The 26,309-nt window shown below is 39.4% G+C and overlaps 1 protein-coding gene across 4 annotated transcripts in view; it reads right to left on the bottom strand.

The window, feature by feature from the left end:
• sik3 (SIK family kinase 3) overlaps nt 1–26,309 on the bottom strand; it is a 302,157-nt gene that overhangs the window by 45,174 nt on the left and 230,674 nt on the right. For 3 of the 4 annotated variants that reach the window (XM_060846766.1, XM_060846767.1, XM_060846769.1), the window contains exons 7-10: nt 13,442–13,560; nt 11,125–11,235; nt 10,632–10,775; nt 1,894–1,971 (exon numbers count right to left, since the gene is read on the bottom strand). In XM_060846766.1, the coding sequence (XP_060702749.1) occupies nt 1,894–1,971; nt 10,632–10,775; nt 11,125–11,235; nt 13,442–13,560 (452 nt within the window). The remainder of the gene's footprint in view (nt 1–1,893; nt 1,972–10,631; nt 10,776–11,124; nt 11,236–13,441; nt 13,561–26,309) is intronic. The other variant, XM_060846768.1, reaches the window with a different exon arrangement.

The raw sequence follows: 26,309 nt of genomic DNA, 5'->3' as shown, positions 1-26,309 counted from the left end.
TTGTTAAACCTCCATTCAATATTACAAAAAGTGACTGGCATTGCATAACTCTGGGACAAATGCCATCAAATTTCCACCATGCACATCACCAATTGCTGCTTGAGTACAGAGAATTCTGGAGTTTTAATCAAAATGACAATTTTTGGATGAATTAGCACAATATCAAATTACTCATTTTACGTTGTAAGTACATTTTTATATTGGGCTGGTGTATTTTTTCAAAAATATAGACTTGTGCCTTTTTTTCCAATGTAAAACCTATTAAAGACTCTCAAAAATAAATTTCTTGTTTCTTTTTTTTTACAACCAGGATTTGGAAAAAAAAATTGAATTTCACAAGATTATCATTCAATTGTCAATAATTAAGGCTCAGATCAAAAAACAAATGTCCAACCCATGGTTATATATAATTAAACCTTGTTAGTTGAAATATTACTTTATGAAGTACTGTATCAACTCTTGCCATTGTAATTAAGCTATAAGAAAAAACTCATCTGAGTTGAGGAGTTGTCAGTAAAATTTCTGAGGTTTTCTAACTGAGCAACGAGCTCCTTGTTTAGAATTGCTTTGCAATAAGTATGCCCTTAGATGATCTCCTTTGCAGATATTAACAGAATTTCTGTGACTTGTATGCCCAGTAGGTTTTCAGCAAAATTTAATAATCAGAAAAGAAAGAGATTTCAGGCTACAAAGATGATGAATCTATTTGGCTCAAAGAGAATTAGAAAGGAGGACTTGAGGTCTGGGGATGTTCAGGGAATTTAAGCACTGCATGATCTAAGAGAGAAATGGGCCTGATGAGCAGAACGGCCTTTGCTTCCCAAAGTTCTTATACTAATCTTGTTCCCATTTTTTGTTAGCATATAAAATCTGTACCAGGGTGAACAGTGTCCGTATCTGTCAATTCTTCTGATTTATAACACAGAGACTCAATGAACTCAAACCCAATTTTTTTTTCAAGGGAGATGTAAACAACTTCCATAAAGATAATCCAATTGGCTAAGAATTTTCATATATGCTCCAGAAAATCTAGATCATTATCAAAGAATGATTCAAAGTTTTTTTTTAATTTATAACATGAAAGAAAAATTAATGATCCATTAAAATTAAAGAACACAATAGAATAGACATTTTTGCAAGGTTTGTAGCTCAGATCGAGGTTTAGGGTGTAGCTTTGCTCGCTAAGCAGTAGGTTTGATATCCAGACGTTTCATTACCTGGCTAGGTAACATCATCAGTGGTGACCTCCAAGTGAAACAAAGCTGTTGGCTCCTGCTTTCTATTTATAGGTTTGTCCTGGATGGAGTTCCTGGGGTTTGTGGTGATGTCATTTCCTATTTGTTTTCTAAGGGGTTGATAGATGGTATCTAGATCTGTTTGTTTATGGCGTTGTGGTTGGAGTGCCAGGCTTCTAGGAATTCTCTGGCATGTCTTTGCTTAGCCTATCCCAGGGTAGGTGTGTTGTCCCAGTCGAATAGGTGGTTTATTTCATCTGTGTGTAGGGCTACGAGGGAGAGAGGGGTATGTCTTTTTGTGGCTAGCTGGTGTTCATGTATCCTGGTGGCTAACTTTCTTCCTGTTTGTCCTACGTAGTATTTGTGGCAGTCCTTGCATGGAATTTTGTAGACGGCTTCGCTTCATTTGGAGGTCGCCACTGATGATGTTACCTAGCCAGATAATGAAACATCTGGATATCAAACCTACAGCTCAGCGAGCAAACCTACACCCTAGAATAGACATTCTCAGAACTTTTGTTTTTTATAATATAAATCTGGGCAATATGGCCTTAAGAGGCCCCAAACTGTTTGACGATCTCAAATAGAATAGATTAAAATAAATTACATTTGAACATATGTGCATTTACCAAAAACATCTAATGGTCTCATAACTGACCTGCACTATTTGGTTCTCTGGGTTGATGAGCTGCACTTGTGGCACATTTAGACTCAGTGTGTTACCTGTTTGCTCAGCCTGGTGTTAAAGAGCATAGGAAAGTCAGAAAAGAAGTGATCAGTTTCTCCAAAATGTCATTCTCAACACAAAAGTCAGAGTTAATAGGTTTTTATACAGCTATAGGTGTCAACAGGGGATTCATTTCATGGTATAATCATTGCTCAAAATATATTAGCATGTACATAACAATTAGTCATTGCTAAAACGGACATGGAGTACAATCCCTGGCCAGGTTAGGAAACAATTACAGTGTAAAGGAAGGCAGGATGAAGGAATAAAAATTTCAACATAGATAACCAGGCCCTGAGGAGGAAGGGTAAGAATAACATGAAGAAGAAAGTAATTCCAAGAAAAGAAATACTCAGTAATTGAAGAACACTGGTTCAAAAAAGGGTATAATTAGATACGACAGGCCAAAAACCCTAATCAGTAAGAATTCAAGTACCCTGAATCAAACAATGATGTTACAAGAATTTCAAACACTTGGGCGTGAATCAAAATGCAGAGGTGAGGAATGATAGAAAAGCTCTGACAGGAGAATAACTTAGGAAATTAAGGATCGCAAATTGATGTTCTAGCAAATGCTAGAAAGGATTGTTGCCTTAGAGTATCATGAGATACTGCTGGATACATCATGAGATGAGATGTGCAAAATTAAACATGCTTAAATATTATCCAGACACTAAGTGAATAAAATAAAATGGAATTGAAACAGAAAAGCAGTGCTCCAAAAGTTCGTACTTTCAAATAAACCTGTTAGACTATAACCTGGTGTTGAGTGAGTTTTAACTTTGTCTACCCTAGTCCAACACCGTCTCATCCACATCATGATCTTTATACTGACAGAACAGGCTCAAAGGCCAATGAAATGTTTTTGCTCCTATTCCTTTTACTTTATTGAATGAATTGAAACATGATAACAGATGCCAGAGTTATGGTGCGGAGGGGAATTACATTTATGTATAACATCTTTCACATACTCAGAAGGTGCTAAAGCTTTTAATAGCCAATTACTGTCAAAGTGTTGTCATTTTTTTTACGTAGGTAAATATTGGACTCTATTTCTGCATAGCAACATTACACAAATCCCAATGACAGGAATTACAATTTTCTATTTTGCAGGCACTGGTTGGGGGCTAAATCTTGATTGGGACACAGAGAATTTGCCTCTTTTCAAAAAGTTAGACTTTTCATAAATAAAATTCACCTGAATAGCTTGGCAGAGTCACAGTTTAATATTCTGCCATGACACTGTTGTACCCCTTCATAACCACGCTAAAATGATGGTATCCTAAACTGGGGCTTTAACTCTCAACCTTTTGTCTCAGGGATAAAAGTAAGTGTGACAGCAAAGTGTTTAATGGATCAAATACTTCAATTACTTTGTTAAGGACAAGTTGTTTCTTCATCTGGTTCTTGCAAGTGAGCATTGCACAATCCATAATAAACAATAGAGGAATTTCCAATGACTAATGACCGCAATGTAATGCTACTGAATACATTCTAGCACTTGTACCAGTAAGGTCAACAATGGATTCGTATAAAGTGGAACATTCCTTAGAAATGTGGAAATAAACGAATGTAAATGGAAAATTTGAGGCACAAGGAAGCACATCTACAATTATAAAGACTGCAATATCTAATATAAGCATTTACAGAAGACTAATTAAAATGTTACATTAAAATTTTAAAAGTGATATAAAATCAAAAAAGTAGAGAGAGAATGATGATGGGTGTATTTTGTAGAACATAGTTTAGAATAAAATAATAAAGAACTTAAGAGATGTAAGGATAAACATTGTGATACTAAAATGTTCTTCCTGTTTTGGAACTCAAACTTTAAAGTGGTAAGAAAGACAAAATAGTTGTATCATTGTTTGGAAGTATTCAATGGAGCATAACTTTAACTTGATAGTCAACTTCTATCAAAACTAATATTGCAGAAAAGTTGGAATTCACTAGAGCTGGGGCATAAACCAAGGGCATAAACCTGGAGTGGATGGTATACAGGCTGTGGTGCAGAGGGAGTCAAGCTTAAAAACTTGTGGGATATTGGCTATTATGAAAAAAATCAATGGACATTAATCAGAATGTCACAAGAATGAAAACCAGCAATGACACAGTAGCTCTGTCTACAAACATTGTGAAGCTGAGTTAACTATGTACAAACTCCATATTCAAGTACGTAAAATACTGGGATATGCTTTACAACATTGCATGGAGGAATAACAAGATTTCCTAATAATATTCAAAAAGTAGTTACTTCATTAAATCTCAAAAATAAATTTTTAAATGTTCAAACACGCAGTTCATAAAAATGAAGCCTGCTAAAGTGATATTAATACTGTACAATGCACAGGTAAGATCACAATGCAATTTAGTTTTGGTGCCAAGCCACGTAAAAGAAAAATGTTACATACTCTAGGATAAAAGTGACTAGTACAAAGATAAAGTATCAGGAAACATTAAAACTTTACTGGCTACAAACAAGTGAAGTGAAATTTCTTTGAAATGTACATGATAATGAATTGTACATATCATAATTCTTCAAAAGATAGAAAATAACAGCAAGATTAAAACTCAAATCAAAACACAAAAAAAATTATTTGGAAGGATGGAACATGTTGATGTTTGCAATGCAGCAATATGGAGGTAAAACCACTATGGCTGCTGAAAGTATAGTTTGATGCTGTGATGAAAATAGTTTTCACTGGATTCAATTATCTTTTCGATCCTTAACATTTTAAGGTTCTTGTGACAAAGCACTCCTAAATTAATGGCAGCTCAGGCTATTTTGTTAAAGGTATTTTTATGGAGAAAAATTAACTATTGTTTCACAATCATGCACTACAAAAGAGGAAACGGTGACTGGGAATAAGCATTTGTCATTCTTGGTCTCTGAGCTGTGAAATGATAAGTTCTGACATACAGGTAACTCTTCTATAATGCGATAGTTGTGTTCTTGTGCGACCGCATTTTATAGAAAAATTGCACTTTAGAAACAACGCTTAAAGTCTTGGGATGTAATCGTTTTACAGCTAGCACATGTTTTAAAAGTTCGTACTTTAGAAACAATGTCCCCAATTTGTCAATCACGTCACAGTGAATTCGCAATAATGAAACGCATGCGTTTCACCTGTATGATGAAAGTGGACTTACTTCTTTAACAACACAAAACTAAGTAGCTGCACACAAAAGGGAGGAATTCTGATGGGTCAACAAGCTATGGTCAACTGCGCTTTAGTTAAGCAAGAGAGCCCCAAATGAATTTCAGGCCCATTGTGTAGTCTATGAGCAGCTGGCCTTTTCAGGCATGAGAATGCATTCCAATAGCTACCAGTAATTAGTGGGATGGAAGACCCAGTAGCATCAACAGAAGTGTTAGCTACCACTGGGACCGCATCCAGATAATACAGTGATGGACCCTGTCCTTACAGCAAGGTAACTATGTTGAATTGATCACAGGGATCAGTCAGCAGACTCTGTATGGTGGATTGGTTTATAACAGCAAGGGATAGGGATGGGGAAGGGTTACAGCAGAGGCAGCCATTGCCACAAGGGTGTCCATGAGCTATTTTTGAGTCCTCTCGTACTCAACAACATGCCACCTAGACTCAGAAGGTAGTCATCCCATGTGGCAGAGCAGCCATGTGCTCCTGGGAAAGTATCAGCAGCAGGATGAGACTCAAAAGAGACTTCAGTGACTTAAGGGCCATCATCCACCTCTGTACCACTGACAAAATGATATTGTAGTAGGTAGGTGACAGGCACTTTTCTACCTGAGACTTTCCTCATCTTGCTGAGGCCAAGCGTAAACCTGCTTGACCATGGTTATTGGGATTGAGGGTGATTTCGCGGTTTGGATCAGAAGTTGGCTAGTTGTAAGAAGACAGAGGGTGGTGGTTGATGGGAAATGTTTGTCCTGGAGTTCAGATATTAGTAGTGTTCCACAAGGATGTGTTTTGGGGCTACTGTTGTTTGTCATTTTTATAAATGACCTGGATGAGATCATAGAAGGATGGGTTAGTACATTTGCAGATGACATGAAGGTCGGTGGAGTTGTGGACAGTGCAGAAGGATGTTGCAGGTTACAGAGGGACATAGATAAGGTGCAGACCTGGGCTGAGAAATGGCAAATGGAGTTTAATGTGGAAAAGTGTGAGATGATTCACTTTGGAAGGAGTAACAGGAATGCAGAGTACTGGGCTAATGGTAAGATTCTTGATAATGTGGATGAGCAGAGACATCTCGGTGTCCATGTGCAGAGATCCCTGAAAGTTGCCACCCAGGTTGATCGGGTTGTTAAGAAGGCATACAGTGTGTTAGCTTTTATTGGTAGAGGGATTGAGTTTCAGAGCCAAGAGGTCATGTTGCAGCTGTACAAAACTCTGGTGTAGCCACACTTGGAGTATTGCATACAGTTCTGGTAGCTGCATTAGAGGAGGATGTGGAAGCATTGGAGAGGGTGCAGAGGAGACTTACCAGGATGTTGCCTGATATGGAGGGAAGGTCATATGAGGAAAGGCCGAGGGACTTGAGGCTTTTTTTTGTTAGAGAGAAGAAGGTTGAGAGGTGACTTAACAGAGACATACAGGATGATCAGAAGATTAGGTAGGGTGGACAGTCTTTTTCCTTGGATGATGATGGTGAACATGAGAGGACATAGCTTTAAATTGAGGGTGACAAATATAGGATAGATGTCAGAGGAAGGTTTTTTACTCAGAGACTAGTAAGGGTGTGGAACACCCTGCCTAAAACAGTAGTCGACTCGCCAACTTTAAGTGCTTTTAAATGGTCATTGGATAAACATATGAATGATAATGGAATAGCTTGGATTAGATGGGCTTCAGATTGGTTTCACAGGTTGGCGCAACATCGAGAGCTGAAAGGCTGTGCTGTAATGTTCTATGGTTAAACATGCAATGCAAGTTAAATCCAAGCTTGAATAGTGTAGCTAAAATGCCAAACCGCCTCCTAGGAGTTGGTTGGCTGCCCACCTCTTGACTTGTGTCAGTATGACAAGTCAAGTGGTACTCTCTCACTATTTTCTATCTGCCCCTTGATTCATTTCCAACTCTTCCAGGTCCAATAAAATTCAGTCCAAGTCATTATTACAACACACAAAAAAAAATGGCAAACCTCACTAATGATCACTCTGCTCCCTTTTCTTTAACAGATTGCGTATTGTTCCTTTTGTTGGCATTCTGTCCAAGCTTTGATGTATGCCTGGGTTTGTTGCACAATCGTTTATTTATCAAAAAATGAATCAGAAACAAAAAATATTGTTGTGCTAAACCACTATGCTACGAAACAGTGGGACACATACTTAGGAGTGGTTGATGCATAATTTGTCGTATTGCTTAATTTCACATGTTCTCTGCAATATTAGTGTGATGCATCTAGAGTATGAGGGTCAAAAAGTATGATGCTGGAAAAGCACAGCCGGTTCGGCAGCATCTGAGGAGCAGGAGAGTCGATATTTCTGAGCGGAGGGTGGGGAGGATAGGTGGGAAGGAAGATGGACAGGTAGGACAGTTCAAGGGGGCCAAATTGGAGAGCTGGATCTGGGATAAGGTCATGGGAGGGCAGAATGAGGAAACTGGTGAAATCGACATTGATCCGCTGTGGTTAGAGGGTCTCAAGGCGGAAAATGAGGCGTTCTTCCTCCTGGTGGCGAGAATTTGGCAGTGGAGGTGGCTAAGGACTTGCATGTCCTTGGCAGAACGGGCTGGGGAGTTGAAGTGCTCGGCCACGGGGTGATGGGGTTGTTTAGTGCGTGTGTTGCAGAGATGTTCTCTGAAATGTTGGTATCCTGTCTACCCAGGGTAGAGGAGACCACAACAAGAGTAACGGACATAGTAGGTGACATGTGTGGAGGTGCAGGAAAATCTCTGTCGGATGCGGAAGGGATCTTTGGGGCCTTGGATAGAGATGAGGGGAGAAGTGTGGGTGCAGGATTTATACCAGTTGCGATGGCAAGAGAAGATGCTGGGAGTGGAGGAAAGGTTGGTGGGCCAAAGAGGGAATGGTCTCCGTGGAACACAGGTAGGGGTGGAGAGGGAAATTTATCTCTGGTAATAGGTTCTGTTTGAAGGTGGTGGAAAAGGCAAATGATGATGTGTTGTATCCAGAGGTTGGTGGGGTGGAGGGTGAGGATCAGGGGTAGTCTGTCCTGTTGTGGTTGGAGGGGTGGGTTAAAGGGCAGAGATGCAGGAAGTGGAGGAGATGCGCTGGAGGACATTGTTGACCACATGGGAGGGGAAATTACGGTCCTTGAAGGATGGGTCGACCGAACAGTCAGGTTTGTGAATTTTGGGTAAGAGGTAGAACCGGGCGGTGCGGGGTTCATGGTCGACGAAGTTGGAGGCTGTTGGTGGGAGATCCCCGGAGGTGATGAGATTGTGGATGTTCTTGGAAATGATAGTTTGGTGATGGGAGGTGAGGTTGTGGTCCAGGGGGCAGTAGGAGGAAGTGTCCGCGAGTTGGCACCTGGCTTCAGCGACGTAGAGGTCTGTGCGCCAAACTACCATTGCGAACCCCCAACCTGCCCCCTCTTGTCCGCTGGTTTGATGGTGAGGTTGGAGCAGAGGGCTGCATATTGTGAGGATGAGAGACTGAAGTGGGTAAGAGTGGTAGACAGGTTGAGCCATGGCAGCAGTTGGAGATGAAGAGATCGGGGGCAGGTAACAGACCAGCATGGGATGTCCAAATGGATGGAGTGTGTTGGCAGGGGAGACAGGGCACCAACTTGCAGAACGTTTCAGAGAACATCTCTGGGACTCACCAGTAAACAATCCCACCTCCCTGTGGCTGAACACTTCAACTTCCCCTCCCACTCCGCCAAGGACATGCAAGTCCTAGGCCTCCTCCACGGCCAGATTCTAGCCACCTGACACCTGGAGGAAGAACACATCATCTTCCACCTTGGGACCCTCCACCCACATGGGATCAATGTCAATTACATCAGTTTCCTCATCTCCCCTCCCTCCACCTTATCCCAGATCCAACCCTCCAACTTGGCTCCACCCTCTTGAACTGTCTTACCTGTCCAACTTCCTTCCCACCTATCCGCTCCACCCTATCACCATCACCCCACCTTCATCTACTTACTGCATTCCCAGCGACCTTACCCCCAAACCCACCCCCTTCCCATTTATCTCTCAGCCCCCTTGGGACCCCCTCCCACATTTCTGATGAAGAGTTTACACTCAAAATGTCGACTTTCCTGCTCCTCAGATGCTGCCTGACTGGCTGTGCTTTTCCAGCACCACAATTTTTGACTCTGATTTCAAGCATCTGCAGACTCACTTTCTCCTATTCATCTAGAATATGCACACTGTATCTGATTTTTCTGTCATAAAAGATTCAAACTTGCACTGCATATGATTAACATGTCAGATATACAGAATCCAATGATTCACACCTCAGATGACAAATACGACCTTTTCTAGCCAGCATTCTGCCCCTGAGTATCAAATTTGTCAACCAACCTGAGTCTTCAGGATGTAATACCCAATACATTGGATAGCTCACCTTAGAGGAAGAATCTAAATCATTCCCTGTTGTCATAAATAACTTGATGTCCTTTTCAAGAACAGGACCAATATAGAACAGTGTTGTGATGCAACACACTATTCACTGACCTCTTCTCAAGTAGGTAAATACCAACAGCCATGGACTGCAGTTGTTCAAGAATGCAGTTCACTCGCACCTTCTCAAGGGCAACTAGGGAGGGACAATGAATGTTGGACAGCAGCTATGCCCATGTTGTATGAGTGAATAGATAAATTTAAAAAGTATGGATAAAGGTATAATAAAACAAAGCAAAACAAAACAAAAATAAAGTGAACCAAATCAACTAGCAATAATTGATTGGGTTGCATATCAAATTAATGGGCAAAATTAAGTGATTATATTTTGAAAGTTTAAAATATTCTCCAACACAAAGAAACACGTCCAGATCAAAACCAGGAGACAGATCCACTGCTTTTCAGCAGAGTTCTTAGATGTTCAGGAAATTACACTGCAAAGATTAATATATAGCAAAGATACAAATTTAAAATAATTTTTATAACTTAGAACTCCTGAAATAACTCTTAGAATCAAACATTTCCTCAAAACTGGTTTTCCACAATGATGAGAATTTTCATAAAACAAATTTAGTATATTCATGAAGTAATTACCACAGCATTTTCACTGAAGCTAAGGAAAGACCAATTTCTACAACTAGTCTTTGATTAGTTTTTAAAAAGTAATTTTTTTAGTAAAATGGGGGAAGGAACGTTGAAACAGAAACCAGAACTTTACCAATGCCCTTTTTTTTTGCTGCCAGTACTTTTTAGGTCTGAATTTCAAATGAGGTCAATAGTTAGATTACCATAAATACTTAAGTTTTGTTTTCAAACTGTCCTCTTCCCTCACCTGACCTAGTATATGAACTGAAATAATTAACGTAATGTATAAAGATTGAGATTTGCCACGCAATAATTATGGTGCATATTCTATATAGTTTTCAGGGACATTTCCATCAATTTCAAAACTAAAAGTACTTTTCAAACGCCAAAGTATTTGTGCACCAAGGGAGAATGCAGCATATCCCAACAAACCCTTAAACGAAAAGGGACAGAAGGCAAATTTTAACATACCATAATATTATTTGGACATTGTTGACACATTACCTGGACGTTTGCAGGTGACTGGAAGGGCATAGTGCGAGGTACACTAGGAGGTGCTGAGATCCGCAATGTCTTGTGTCGTTTTAGCTTGTCACATAGCAGACTGTAAATTGCACCAAAATGATCATAGCCATCTGTCTTCAATGACTAGAAACAAAATTAAATTCACAGTCAAACTGATTTGTAAAGGTATTGGATTTTAAAACAATGAATTTGCCTAGGACACAGAACCGAGATCAATTTCTCAATAATATGCATTTCATTTACTGGTCTGGGTTTGCTCATCATGGCACTAATGATATCCAATTCTTTGCAAATGAGTTGTTAATAATCTTAGCATCATAAAATCAATGCTAGTGGATATAACAATTTTTAAAATAAAAATCATGAATAAACAAAACAAATTATAAATGTAAATAAAATAGAAGTAATTTGCACCACAAAAGGGCAGTAAGTATTCAACACACATATGAATAACTGAAGACTATTGCAGTACCTGTAGTGTGCGTTCTCTTTCCAAACCCAACTCTGACATGTACATGAGTACCTGCTCATTCAGTGGTTCTGTCTTGATTTCCACTTTGATTTGTTTAGATTCTGATATTAACTATGGAAAGCAAGATATATAATTATGTCTTCAACTCTGGAGCATTTTTCTGTACTTCAATATTAATAATGGAAACTAAACAAATTTAATTGGAGAAATTGTTGGAGAAACTCAATATCTGGCAGCATTTTTGGACAGAGAAACAGAGTTGACGTTTAAAGTTCAATATAACACCTCTTTATCAAAGACCTGCTGAATTTCTCCAGCACTTTTGCCTTTACTTCAAATCACCAGTATTTGCAGTACTTTGCTTTCATCTTCTTATAAAAATAAAGTTGAATTAAATGGCAATGTCATCTGTAACATAAGATGCATAGCAATAATGACTACTTTCCATTGTATGCAATGCCAGTATGGAAAAGGAGATGTCGATGAATCACTTCAATTAGATGGAAAATATGAATCGAATGGATTTGAACTGATTCTCCCAATTTCACTGGAGGTTTCTATTCCAGAAGAAAGTATAAACTTGAATATTCCATAGCGCCTTTCAACCTTTGGGATGTCCCAAAATGCTTCATAGTCAATTCATTAGTTAGAAGTGCAATTGCTTTTGCTATGCAAGCAGCCAATTTACGAACATCAGAGGCGCACAAATAATGAAGTAAATGTCCAGCTGACTGAGCTTAAAGTCCAGGTTAGTTGAAGCATTCTCCTCTCTCGATCAGAAAACTTGATGCAGAATCTTTAACTATTTTCAAGGCAGGGATTGATAGATTCTTGATTACCAAAGGAATGAAAAATGATTGGGGAAACGCAGGAACGCAAACTTGAGGTTATAATCCGATCAGACGTAATCTTATTGAATGGCAGAGTGGCCTATTCTTGTTCATATTTGTATGTCTGTGTATTTAGCTCTGGAGATTTGAGTGTTCAGTCAAGGATCGTATTTCAATGCAGTATTGTATACAGGAGATGATGTTTTTAAGATTAGCTGTTTAATTAGGTACTGTTTGACCTCTCTATTAAGTGTAAGGGATCTTGCAGTATTTTTTCAAAGCACCCTAGTGTCCTGGTCAACTGTTATCACTAAACAAACACTAAAACATTTTCTCATTTCTCATTGGCATTGGTTGCAAATTGACTCCACAAACATTTTACCTTACTTCAAGTATTAATGCTGAAATGTCCTGAGACCATGAAAGAAATGATTCAATTTATTTTCATTTGCTGCAGGTTGCATTGGTTGAAAGATAAATCCTGACTAGGATATTGAGACACATTCCGTACTCTTTGATCTTTTACATTGGTCTGAACAATAGATCGGATCTCAGCTTGATGTGTGAAGGACAATCCGGCTACAATACAACATTACGTCAGTACTGTTAATATTTTAGGCTTTGCTATTTTTTTTCTGCTATTTTGGCCAATCTGTGAAACCCCAAAATGTATTTTAAAATGCCCACTAATGCAGTCTTATCTCAATTAAAAAGCACATAAAATCTTGACAGAGAAACTATATAGTTTTATGTGGTACTTCATGTTGGGGTAAAGAAATCTAATTAAATGTCATGTTTACTTGCTAAAAGAATGTCTCTTATACAATAACAACTGTGGTATTACCGTTAAGAAAAATCCACATTCTGGCTCACAAAAACATAGAAAATAGGAGGAATCATTTTGTCTATCAAGCCTATTCAGTATGATCATGATTGATTATCTATCTCAACGAAATACTCCTGCTCACTCCCCATTATCCTTGACACCTTTAGTGACTAAGAATCATTTTTTAAAATATATTCAACTTGATGTAATGGAGAATTCCACAGGTTCACCACACTGAGTGAAAAATTTCTACACGTCTCAGTCCTAAATGGCCTAACTTGTATCCGAAAGCCCCTTGTTCTAGGCACTCTAGACTGGGGAATATCAGTCATCAATCCAACCTGTCCTGTCCTATCAGAATCTCATACATTTCAGTGAGATCCTCTCTCAATCTTCTAAACTCCATTGAATACATACTTAACTAGGGACAGACAATAAATACTGGCCAGTCAGTGATGACCATGTCCTATGATTAAATATATATTCAATGCAAACACTCCTCGTACAACAATTCTGCCACCCCAGGAATCAGTTGGGTGAACTCCAAAATGATTCCTTGTCTTTTTAATTAGAGGATTTATAGACGAACAGATGTTTTGGATAGAAGAGAATTGAACATTAATCAATATTTAGAACTTTTGTGGCACTGAAACATTCTCACCCTATCAAATTCCGGATCAGGATCTCCTATCTTCATCCATTTATGTTTGCAGATCTGTTCCACAGACAAGCGTTTGCTTGGATCTAGCACAAGCATATGTCGAATCAAGTGCTCACATTCTGAAAGGAACAAGAGTAGTTAATACAGATATAGTATGATGTTTCTCAGTTTGCGCATCAGAATCCTTATAGTCAAAAACATACAGCATTACTCCTACTGTGTAGAATATGAACACATAAAATAGTGTAAATTAACTTTTTGCATTAGTTATAAACACATATTTGGGACTGTTTAAGAGATAGGAGATGGATTTTTCAACCTATATACCTATTTTTTGCAAGTCTGTTAGTGTAGGCTTGGATTGCTCTACAAAGCATCCTATTATTGATAATCACTATTTTTTAAAAAAATAAGAATTTAATTTGCATGTTATTAATCACATGACGGTCATACATTAAATTTTGCATAAGCATGTGAATCTTCAGTAATGTATTGCAGGACATTTGGCTTTTATGACTGCTTTGCAACAAAGCCACCTCTGTACTGCATTAGGCTGAACCCTAGTGCCACAGCTTGGGCTCACCAATCACCTGAACACAGCAAACAGTAGACTCACCCAATGTACAATATAGCAAAGTTAAGTACTTGGTATATGAGAAATACATTTACACTTGATAGTAAACATTTATATAGCATGCAGAGATTTGATGGAGAATCAGGGGTAATACCTGAGAATACATAGCAAATTGGTGTATAATGACCAACACTCGAAATTAAGCTGCACATGTAAAGTCATAGAGACATACAGCACAGAAACAGGCCCTTGAGTCCAACTCGAACACGGCCGACCAGATATCCTAAACTGAACTACTTTCATTTGTCAGCATTTGGCTCATATCCCTCTAAACCCTTCGTATTCATGTAGCCATCAAGATGCCTTTTACATGACGTAATTATGAAAAGAAGGAAATTCAACCATAAGTAGCTGATTTATAGTGGCATTGGTCTATTCAGAGTCAAAAAGCGTGGCGCTGAAAAAGCACAGCTGGTCAGGCAGCATCCAAGCAGGAGAGTCAACATTTTGAGCATAAGCTCTTCATCATTTCTGACCAGCTGTACTTTTCCATCGCCACACTTTTGACTCTGATCCCCAGCATCCGAGTCCTCACTTTCTCCTAATTGGTCTATTCGGCGCAAGGCCACAAGAAAATAACATCTACTCATTAAAGTGTCTTAGAGCTATATGGCTAACTTAGAGGCTAAGTTATACCACATTTCAAAATAACTGTCACCTTACTATGAGTTTATATTATATCATGATTTAATGGCTTGAATTCATGATATATAAACATATGGGAGAACCAAAGAGGATTGGTAAGTACAAAACAGTTGACGGTTGTCATTTGGGATTTCAACCAACACTTACTTGTCCTGCCTCGTGCAGAATTTCAGTTATCTTTTCCTTAGTTAAAAGTCATACCTCAAGGCTGAAGTCTACTTGGGAAAACATTAGTAAAACTGCTTTTCTCTTGTTCTTGTACTAATTGATTTTCTAACCGTGGAAGCACATCAAATGTGATTCCCTATTTTTGAAATAATTCACTTGCAATACCATAGTGGGTTTGTGCACTGCCTTCTTACGTCCAGGATCGGTGTATGAATCCAGCCCAGAGTGACAGGATGAATATTGTTAACTAGAAGGATCCTACGTGAAATGAGATTGGGCATTTTCAACCCAGCAATGAACAACTGGTCATTAGCATTCCTCATTAGATGCACTGTATGCACACACAATGGTAAGTCTGTCTGTGGTTCAAACTGTTCAGCTTTGTTAAGAACTGCATACATTTTTTCGCAGTGTTTCTTCACAGAACCAGAAGTTTTCTACATAATTCACAAACCAGGAGCCCCCCTCAGACCCATCGTCTGGAACACCCAACATACAGATTAGCCAGGGAGCTACACAAAAGACTAAAACACTTAGTAGAATTCTCACACCATTTCATCCACCCAAGAATTCCTGAACACCATCAAAAACACCAAGATAGAAGTGGATGAAATAATGGTCTCCTTTGACGTAACAGCCCTGCTCACATCCACTAACATCAACTTGGCCAGTTGATTGAAGAACTTCACGGGATATAAAAACTCCCACTAACTTTTGATTTATGTTGATAAACCTACACCAGAGCAGAAGCCTTAAACTGAATTCACTGTGGACCTATTGCATTTGGAAGTAATAATTTACAAAGGATCATTCAGAGATGAAGAATATTATTGGCAACCAATCACTCCTGCATTTAAAATAATAACGGACATTAATACATACAAATGATACAAGTATACAATGCACCTATAAAAACTCAAAATGGCTTCTCATGGTTATTTGTAATTATTCTACAAGTGATCTGAATTTAGTAAGTGGCACTTTGAGCTCAGGTCCCAATATCGAACCCATTCACAAAAGTTACTCTTGCGACTAAGATCATGTCTATGTTACAGCGGTATCACTGCAACTGCATTAATGTTGCTTGCTACACAATAGTTGTTAGCAGTTGTCAGGTGCAACTGCATCTACGTGTAGGCATGTTACTGCTGAACATTGTCCACTTCACCCTCTCCTTCCTGACCTCATTGATCTTGAATTCATCTTATTCTCAATGGGGTTGCCCTTTATTTCTTCACTAAGATGCTGCCTGGTCTGAGCAAATACACATTCAAATGCATACTTCAATAAGTGGGTTTATATTGGAACATTTTAGTTTCTAGGATGTTTTGATAGAGGTGTTTAAAATTGCAAAGAGATGTGACAGTAATATTCTGCTCTCAGCAACTGAGGAATCAAAAATGAGAGGATATAAATATAACATTAAATCTACAAGACTGAAGGCAGAAAGCATAACAAATCTTTTTCTAAAATTAAAGCTTTGGGCAGTTTCACGTTTGGTGCTGCGGAGACTGAAGACTAGATCAAAAAGGTGATTGAAAGGACTATAAGAACAGGATAGCCATACTGGATTAGGACAAACTTTAAAACAGGGCTTAATCAGTTTACAATGTGGTTTCTATGTAATTTTATATTACTGGATACACAATTATTACCCATGATGATAATGCACCAGCAGGGGTGACATGGCAGACATATTAACACGCAGAATAAATGGTAAATATTGTGAAAGAACAAGACAGATGCTAAAGCTCCAGCTATGAATGAAGGTAAACTCTCAGTGAGGCACTGCACAGTATGGAATAAGTGCTAGCTACAGTCTTCAATAATCAATAATCTGTGGAGGATAAGCTTGCAAATAATATTGAGACAGACAGCAAGAGCTTCTTTAAATATATGAAAAGGAAGAGGGAGGCCAAGTTAACATAATGCTCTTCGAGAAGAAGAATGGGGAACTGGAAAATTGTAGAAGAGATGAATAAATATTTCACACCAGTCTTTATAGTACAAAACACTAATAACATTTCAAAACATATGAAATAATCAAGGGGCAAAGGTGGAGAGGAAATAAATGCAATAACTATCATTAGAGAAAACTTCTAGGGAAACTAATGGAACTAAAGACTGACTGGTCACCTGGATATCAAAATAAGTAGCTATAGAGATAGTGGATGCAATGGCAGTACTCTTTGTTTTTCAGAAAAAGTCAGAAGATTGGAAAACTGCCAATGTAACAGACTTATTTAAAAAGGGAAGGAGATAAAAGCAAGTAACCATACGTAAGTTTGCACAATATCTGTTATAGAAAAATGTCAAAAGTCTATTATATAAACAATGTTAGAGCAAAACATTTACAAAAAAATATATAAATCAAGCAGAGTCAGGATAGCTTCACAAGGGGAAATCACTACTAACAACCTTATTAGAATCCTTTGATGAGGTAACGAGCAGGATAGATAAAGGGAAAACAGTAGATGGAATACATTTGGATTTACATAAGGCACTTGATAAGGTACCACACATTAGGCTACTTAGGATGCAACCTGTAACTAATGAAGTGCACCAAGGATCAATGCGGAGGCCACAATTATTTACCATATATATTAATGGCTTGGATGAGCAAAGTGAATAAACTACAAATAACTTTTCAAATTTTTCACATTACACAAAAGTAGGTGGGAAGGCAAGTGATGTGGATCACTCAATGTGTATGTAAAAGTATATAGGCAGGTTAAGTGAATGCACAAAACCTTGGCAGCCGTCATAATGTGATGTTATACATTTGGCAGGAAGAACAGAGGAGCTGATTGTATTCAAATGAAGAAAGATTGCAGAGTGCCACACCACAGAGGATTTGGGAGTACTCATCCATAAATCTTGAAAGGCTAGCATTCGAGTTCAATAGATATTGGGGAAGACAAATAGAACGCTGGCCTTTATTTCAAAGGGATTGGAATATAGAAATAGTGAGGACTTGATAAAACTAAACAAGCACCAGTCAGATCACAGCTGAAATAATATGAATTGTTTTGGGCTCCTAATCTAAGAAACATATACTGGCAGTCCAGAGAAGGCTCACTATGCTAACCCCAGAAATTGCAAGATTATCTTACGAGAAGACATTGAGTCGTTTGGGCTTCTAATTATTGGAATTTAGAAGAATGAGAGACAACCTTATGAATCACAAAATTCTTAAGGGATTTGACACAGTAGGAAAGGTTGTACTCCATTTCTGCAAGTCTACAACCAGAAGTTATAATCTCAGAATAAGGATTCACCCATTTCAGACAAAAATGAGGAAGAATTTATTTTCTTACAGGGTCATGAGTTTTTGGAATTCTTTAACATAGAAAACTGTGGAGGCTGCAGTTAAGTATGCTCAAGGCTACAATAGACACATTTTTAATCAACATGCAAGTCCAGAGTTATTGGGAAAAGACAGGAAAATGGAGTTGAGGATTATTATTGAAGAAGGGCTAATGTCTGAAACGTCGATTCTCCTGCTCCTTGGATGCTGCCTGACCTGCTGCACTTTTCCAGCAACACACTTTCAGCATTGAGGGTTATTACACCAACTTTAACTCACTGAATGGCAGAGCAGTCTCAATGGGTTGAATGCCCTACTTTGTTGTTACATCTTATGGTCTTACATACAGGCAATTTGCAGTCAAGCCAATTCTGAAGAAGTCATTCAATCTGAAATATTAACTTTGTTTTGCTCTGTTCAGATATTACAAGACTTGCTGAGTTTTGACATCAGTTTCTGTTTTATTTTCAGATTTTCAATAATCATGTTATTTTTAATATATAGGTCAATGCTACATCAATGCCAACATCATATATTCAATCTCCGTTTAATGATACATGAATAAAATTACAAAAATAGCCACTGCATGTCTTATGTCAGGATGAAAAGATATATAAGACAGATGGAAAAAAGTCTAGTTAAAGAAAGCCAGCCACATGTTCAATCAAAACTAAAACTGCCAAGATGAAATATTAATTGCAAACTATTTCCTCAAGAAAGACTTGGTGGGGAGTGTGGAGCTAACAAGGGAACAGTCCCTACACAATACAGATGGGGTGGGGAGGGAAATTTATAATTTTAGTGTTGGGTCTGACTGTAAGTGGCGAAATATCTCTGGTTCATTTTTTTGGCAATCAGGAAGGCTTCTGAAAAACAAGTCAATTTTGACCACTTTCCCACTCCACATATTTTTCAAATTGGAATACAAGAATAACACTAACAAAAACATCAATTGCAAAATACAAGCCAATGACTGGCAATGAAAACATGCCTGCTCTGACCCACTTGTTTAGTGCAAACTGTAAGCCTGTACAGCAAGCCAGCATTGAATCAAAACCCAAGACTAATGCAAATTTGTTGTTTTGCAAACATAGAAGTATGTCAGTGTGGGATAGTGCAAGAAGAAAACAGAAAGGCAAATTATACTTAACAAACAATTTGGAAGTACATACCATATTCTGTTGCATTCTATTTGGAAAATAATTAATAAAGATAGTAAGGTGTGCTTGAAAACTCAATTCAATCAACATCAAAATTCATAAAAGGCTCCACGTTTTCTACTTAAAGCTTTATTTATAATATAATTGCAGCATGGAGGTGAAGTAGTTTCTTGCTGTACCACTGCACAGCTGAATTGTTGAGCTGAGAAGATTTCATTCTCCAAAGAATTTCAAACTACTTTCTATAGACAGTTGAGTTGTGATGTATATGTAGTGTCATAGAAGACAAAAATGCTTACGCAAAGTTCCACTTATAAAGCATGAACAAAATACAATCATGTTACCTATTCAACTTTTATAGCAGACATAATAAAATTACCGTTGCACAATCTCACCACAAAATACAGAGGAATCTCAATTACCTGGCATTTGATTATCCGAATATCGGATTATCCGGCAAGATCGCAATGTCCCGAAGCTTGGCTAAACTATGTTATCCAGTATTCGATTATCCAGAATTCTATTAACCAAACAAAATACTCCCCGCCTGTGTCCTTTGGATAATTGAGGTTCCTCTGTATACCAGATCGGCATTAAATGATGAATTAATCAAGCTCTCACCAAGCAAACATAATTTGATTTTTAGATTGACTAAATAATCTGGTTAAAATTTCCATTATAGCTCCTGCCACTAATGAGTTATATGGATTGCCTGCCTGCAGATTGTGTGCTTTTTGAGCAAAGTAGAATGTATCTGCGAATACAAATTCATGCTATAGATGTTTATGAATGTGTGTGTGCATATGAGAGAGAGTGAGTGAGTGAGTGAGTGAGTGAGTGAGTGAGTGAGTGAGTGAGTGTAATCCTCAGGTGGGACTTGAACCCAGAGCTTCTGGCTCAGAGACAGGGACACCAGCTATTACATTTCCCTTTTTAAGTGTACTGAAAATAAGAATGCTTTTCTTCTTATAATTTTCTTTATCACAAAATACCACATTTTAACCTCTAACGATGGCAGGTTAGATTATTTGTAGAATGTTGTACCTGTACAGAAAAACTGTAAATATGACTTTATTAAATTCTATATAATTTAATATAAAAAGGTTCATATGTTGAGAACGTAGTCAACATATTTATAACCAATGTTTTTCATTTTTCACTTTTATATATGCAAAATGACAAAAAAGGATGATGACCCCATTTAACTTCAAAAAGACGGTGTCAGATGCTCAACTGAAAAAAGTATACTATTGTTTTGTTAGCATAAAATAGAAATAAGTTGTAGCAAATCAATAAAAATGCAAATCTAATGACAGGCCATTAAAATGTGTTGAGAGTGGGATACTGGAAAAGCACAGCAGGTCAGGCAGCACCCAAGGAGCAGGAGAATCAATGTTTTGGGCAAGAGCCCTTCATCAGGAACGAGACTTGTGAGCCGAATGGGTACAGAGATAAATGGGAGGGGGAGGGGCTGGGGGGAGTAAGCTGAGTCCGCGATAGGTGGATGGAGGCGGGAGTAACGGTGATAGGTCAGAGAGGAGGGTGAAGTGCCTTGGTGGGAAGGAAGATGGACAGGTAGGACATGTCATGAGGGCAATGCTGGGTCGGAAGGTTGAAATTGGAATAAGGTGGGGGGGGTGGAGTGAGGATACTGGTAAAGTCCACATGGATGCCATATGGTTGGAGGGACCCAAGACAGATGAGGTGTTCTTCCTCCAGGCATCGGGTGCTTAGGAATTGGCGATGGAGGTGGCCCAGGACCTACATATCCTTGGTGGAGTGGGAGGGGGATTTGAAGTGTTCAGTCACAGGAGGGTGGGGTTGGTTGGTGTGGGTGTCCAGGAGATGTTCTCTGAAGCACTTTTAGATGTTGTCTGAAGGCCTACTTGCAGAGCACTTCAGAGAACATCTCCTGGACACACGCACAAACCAACCCCACTGCCCTGTGGCCGAACACTTCAACTTACCCTCCCACTCTACCAATGACATGCAGTTCTTGAGCATCCTCCACCGCCATACCCTAACCAACCAATGCCAGAAGGAAGAACACCTAATCTTCCACCTTGGGATCCTCCAAACACATGGCATCAATGCGGATTTTAACAGTTTTGTTATTCCCCTCCCCCCCGCCACAACCTTATCCCAGTTCAAACCTTCCAACGCAGCACCACCCTCATGACTTGTTCATCTTCCTTCCCACCTATCCGCTCCACCCTCCTCCCTGACCTATCACCATTATGCCCACCTCCGTCTACCTATTGCACTCTCAGCTTACTTCTCCCAGCCCCACCCCATTCCCATTTATCTCTCCACCCCCTTGGCTCTCAACCCTCATTCCTGATGAAGGGCTATTCTCTGAAACACCGATTCTCCTCCTCCTCGGATGCTGCCTGACCTGCTGTGTTTTTCTAGCACCACACTCTCGATTCTGATCTCCAGCATCTGCAGTCCTCACTTTCTCCCATTAAAATGTGTTGGTTTTGTGGACCCCACTAGCTCAATTTACAAGTTACAACAATACTTGTAGATAAGAACACAAGCCAAATTGGTGAGTAAATAGGTGAAAGAGTCAAAAAGAAGTTTCCATCCAATTATTATTATATAGCAGTAATCGGCACCATTATTAAAACACAATTGTCAGAACTCTTCTAGGCAGTAGCAGAAATCACAGGAATTTGAGTATTAATCACTGTATGCATGGAGTTTGAATCAGTCAGTAGGGAGTACCTCCAACCACCAGAATAAATTGACAGCAAGCACTAACTGCAGAGGTGTGAGCCAACTGTTTAATCACTGATCCAATGAAACATACTCTTCATGCTGGGAATCTGGAACACTATTTTAAACAATTAATTTCCATTGCATAATGTTGCCCATATGTATGTTCCTTTCTTCTCATATGATTACAAAAGTACTAATTTTACTAAATACATTCATCGATTGATAAATTTAACTTAACTGTTTATTTACATCTTGAATTTGACAAACTCTATAATATACTTGATTCATTACAAAGAATATAAATGGTCAAATAGCAAAAATGGATATGTATATCAATAAAGTAGAGAAAGAGAGAGAGAGAGCGAGCGAGAGCGAGAGTTGGAGGGGACTGATGGTGGTTTAACCTGAGGGTCATGTGACAGGCAAGGGAAGAGGTTGAGAAAGAAAATCCTTCATGGTAACCTCAGCCAGCAAGAAACGGAACCCATGACGTTTACATCACTCTGCATCTCTAACAGACCCCCAACTAGATTGCCACTGAAAGAAAAGTCTTGACTATCAAAGATATAAAACACTAATTATTGCATTAAAAGAAGCTTCTTGGTATCAATTAAAATCTTGTAAATCATGCTCTATATTAGAATTCCATTCAAAATGCCATAAGATGTGGATAATATTTGAAGTATAATGATCAGTGCAATACCAGATCAAAAGACCAACTGAGGGGATCAAACTGTATTTCCTATTGTTTGTCAGTTGAAGTCACATATTTAGAATTCCCATACACAAATAAATAATTTCTTAAATTATTTAATATATTGTTCAGTAAGTTTTTGAGACTCAAAAGCGATCCAGTAATGCAAGCACTTACATGTGTTAAAAAAATGGAATCATTGCAATATGCAAATTTTGTTTTTGAAGTTAAATACGGTATTTTCAAGTGTTAATTTCCACAGGATGATAACAGCAAGTGACATAATACAAAAATGCTATAAGGTTGTCTTGTAATACACCCTAACTAAGAAGGAATGCACATTTAAAATCTATTACACTGCAAATTTCTCATCAATAAGTTTTTTTTTAATCCAGGAGCATACGTGATCAATTTCAGTCTTTTTACTCGTAATTTGAATTTCTTCACGAACATTATTTTATTTGACATGTAAAGTCATTAGTTCATATTATAAACGTTTTCAGGAAAATGTATCAAAGTACATCAGGTATATTGCTAAAATCCCAAAACGACCAGCAAATGGATTGGACACATGTCAAAATTAACTGAAAGTACTGTGGGACTAAACGCAAAAGCAGTTTTTAAGTAGAATCAGTCAACTGCTCTGACACTAAATTTCCCACTTGATGAACCATCTAATACTCCAATTACTGTATTATTCAGTACCAATCAGTGTCAAATATGGCCATTAAGTCATGCACTCTACTGCTTCCAATTAAACATCACTGACAGCTAGACCACAGGGAATTAGGGATAATAAGAGTGTTAACCACAAAGAATGGAAACATTGCCTTGGGAAATTAGTAAAAATGACTTGTATATTTAGATCAATTTACTGAATTTAAGATAATCCCCATAGATTACTGTGTAATATATTCAAAACAAGAAAACCTATTCCGTTTCAATTAAATGTTTGAATATATTTTGTTCAATATAAACATCCTTAGAATTTAAATGCTTAAAAGCAAGAAATATTTTAATGATCCAAAAAAGCCTATATTAAAGCTACTGATGCTCATAATAAATGATACATTCGTGATAATGAAATTTGACACCCAACTTGAGTGTCTTTTAAATGCAGCTTACATGGTTTTGCAATTTGCATTTTATTCAACATAGAGACTGAAAAGATTTTAAAATAAGAGGTAAACTTTACAGTCAGAAGAAATTGCAAAAAATTACATTAATGTTTTGAAAAGTAAGAATAATCTATATTGCACTGTGTTTTTTTCCATTTTGGACCCCACGCCCCCACTTCAAAAGGCAATGGTTTAAGTAAAGCATTGTTCTATGCGCCCAGCACCCTCTAGTTCTTGTTCCGAATAGTTATATATTTCTGTGAGCTCAGACAATGAGTTGCAGCAGGTGACTTAGTCACAGAGCCATCACAATCCAATCTTTTCGGTATTTAAACTAATTTTGCAATCATTTATCATCCAACACTCCAATTCACTTCAGATATCCAGCTTGCTAGTTCACTAGTTCCAACGTGCAAGCCCTCTAATGTCTACTAGGAGAAAGTGAGGACTGCAGATACTGAAGTTCAGAATCAATATTGCGTTGCTGGGCAAGAACAACAGGTCAGGAACATCTGGGGAGCAGCAGAATCGACGTTTCAGGCATAAGCCATTCATCAGGAATGAGGCTTGTGGGCTGCGGCTGAGAGATAAATGGGAGGAGGGAGGGCTGGGGAGGTAGCTGAGAAAGCGGTAGATGAATGAAGGTGAGGGAGAAGGTGATAGGTCGGAGGGAGGAGTGATGGACAGGTCCAGAAGGCGGTGCCGAGTTGAAGGCTTGGGACTAGGATAATATGGGGAGAGGGGAAATGAGGAAGATGTTGAGATCCACATTTATCCCATGTGGTTGCAGAGTCCCAAGGCAGAGTATGAAGCATTCTTCCTCCAGGCATCGGGTGGTAACGGTTTGGTGGTGGAGGCGGCCCAGGACCTGCACGTCCTTGATGGAGTGGGATGGGGAGTTGAAGTGTTCAGCCACGGGGCAGTGGGGTTGGTGGGTGCAGGCATCTCAGAGATGTTCTCTGAAACAATCCCAAGAAAGCGCCCTCTCTCCCTAATGTAGAGGAGACCACACCGGATGCAACAGATGCAGTAGGTGACATTGGTAGAGTACAGGTAAATTTCTGACGATGTGTAAGATTCCCTTGGGGTCTTGGACAGAGGTGAGGGGAGTGGTGTGGATGCAGGTTTTGCACTTCCGACTGTGGCAGGGAAAGGTGTCAGGAGTGGGGTGTGGGTTGGTGGGAGGCATGGATCTGACGAGGGAGTCGCAGAGAGAATGGTCTCCCTGGAATGCTGATAAGGGCAGGGAGGGAAATATATCTTTGGCGGTGGGGTCCATTTGGAGGTGGCGGAAGTTGTGCAGGATGATGCGATGTATGCAGAGGTTTTGGTGGGCTGGAAGGTGAGGGCCAGATGTTTCTGTCCTTGTTGCGTTGGGAGGGGTGGGGTTCAAGGGCGGTAGTGCGTGAAGTGGAGGCGATATGCTGGAGGGCATAGTCAACCACGTGAGAAGGGAAGTTGCGATCATGGAAGAAGGATGTCCTCCGGGACTTTAAGGTGGAATTGGTCAGCCTAGGAACAGATGCAGCAGAAGTGGAGGAAAGGGAATAAGAGATGGCGTTTTTACAGGAGGTAGGGTGGGAGGAGGTATAATCTAGGTAGCTGTGGGAGTCGGTGGGCTTATAATAGATGCCTGTGGTTAGTCAGTCGCCAGAGATGGTGATGGAGAGGTCCAGGAAAGGGAGGGAGGTGTCTGAGATGGTCCAGGTGAATTTGAGGTCGGAGTGGAAAGTGTTGGTAAAGTTGATGAACTGTCCAACCTCCTCATGGGAGCATGAGGCAGTGTTGACAGTCATCAACGTCGCGGAGGGAGAGTTGGTGCCAGTGTAATTGCGGAAGATGGACTATTCCATGTATCCGACAAACAGGCAGCCATAGCTGGGTCCCAGGCGGGTACCCATGGCTACCTCTGAGGATCTCCCACCCACAGCCTCCAACCTCATTGTCCGTGAACCCCCCACTGCCCGATTCTACCTCCTACCGAAGATTCACAAACCTGACTGCCCCAGTCGCCCCATTGACTCAGCTTGCGCCTTTCCCACTGAACTCATCTTTTCCTACCTTGGTTTGGAGGACGAGGGAGGATTGGAAGCAGAAGTTGTTGAGGGTGAGGACTAGTTCAGCCAGGTGGATGAGAGTGTCAGTGGAACGGTACTGGTTGGGACGGTGGGAGAGGAAGAAATGGAGGGTTTGGAGACCTTCGTTGTGGCAGACCGATGTGTACAGGGGCTGGAAGTCCATGGTGAAGATGAGGCGTTGGGGGGGCCAGGGAAATAAAAATCTTGGAGGAGGTGAAGGGCATGGGTGGTGCAACAAAAGTAGGTGGGGAGTTGCTGGACTATGGGGATCAGGAGGGTGTCGAGGTAGGAAAAGATGAGTTCAGTGGGAAAGGCGCAGGCTGAGACAATGGGTTGACCGGGG

The sequence above is a fragment of the Hemiscyllium ocellatum genome, chromosome 29 (assembly GCF_020745735.1).
Source record: "Hemiscyllium ocellatum isolate sHemOce1 chromosome 29, sHemOce1.pat.X.cur, whole genome shotgun sequence".
Taxonomy (NCBI): Eukaryota; Metazoa; Chordata; class Chondrichthyes; order Orectolobiformes; family Hemiscylliidae; genus Hemiscyllium; species Hemiscyllium ocellatum.
Note: the sequence above shows the minus strand (reverse complement) of the source record. Positions and strands in the feature narration are given on the sequence as shown.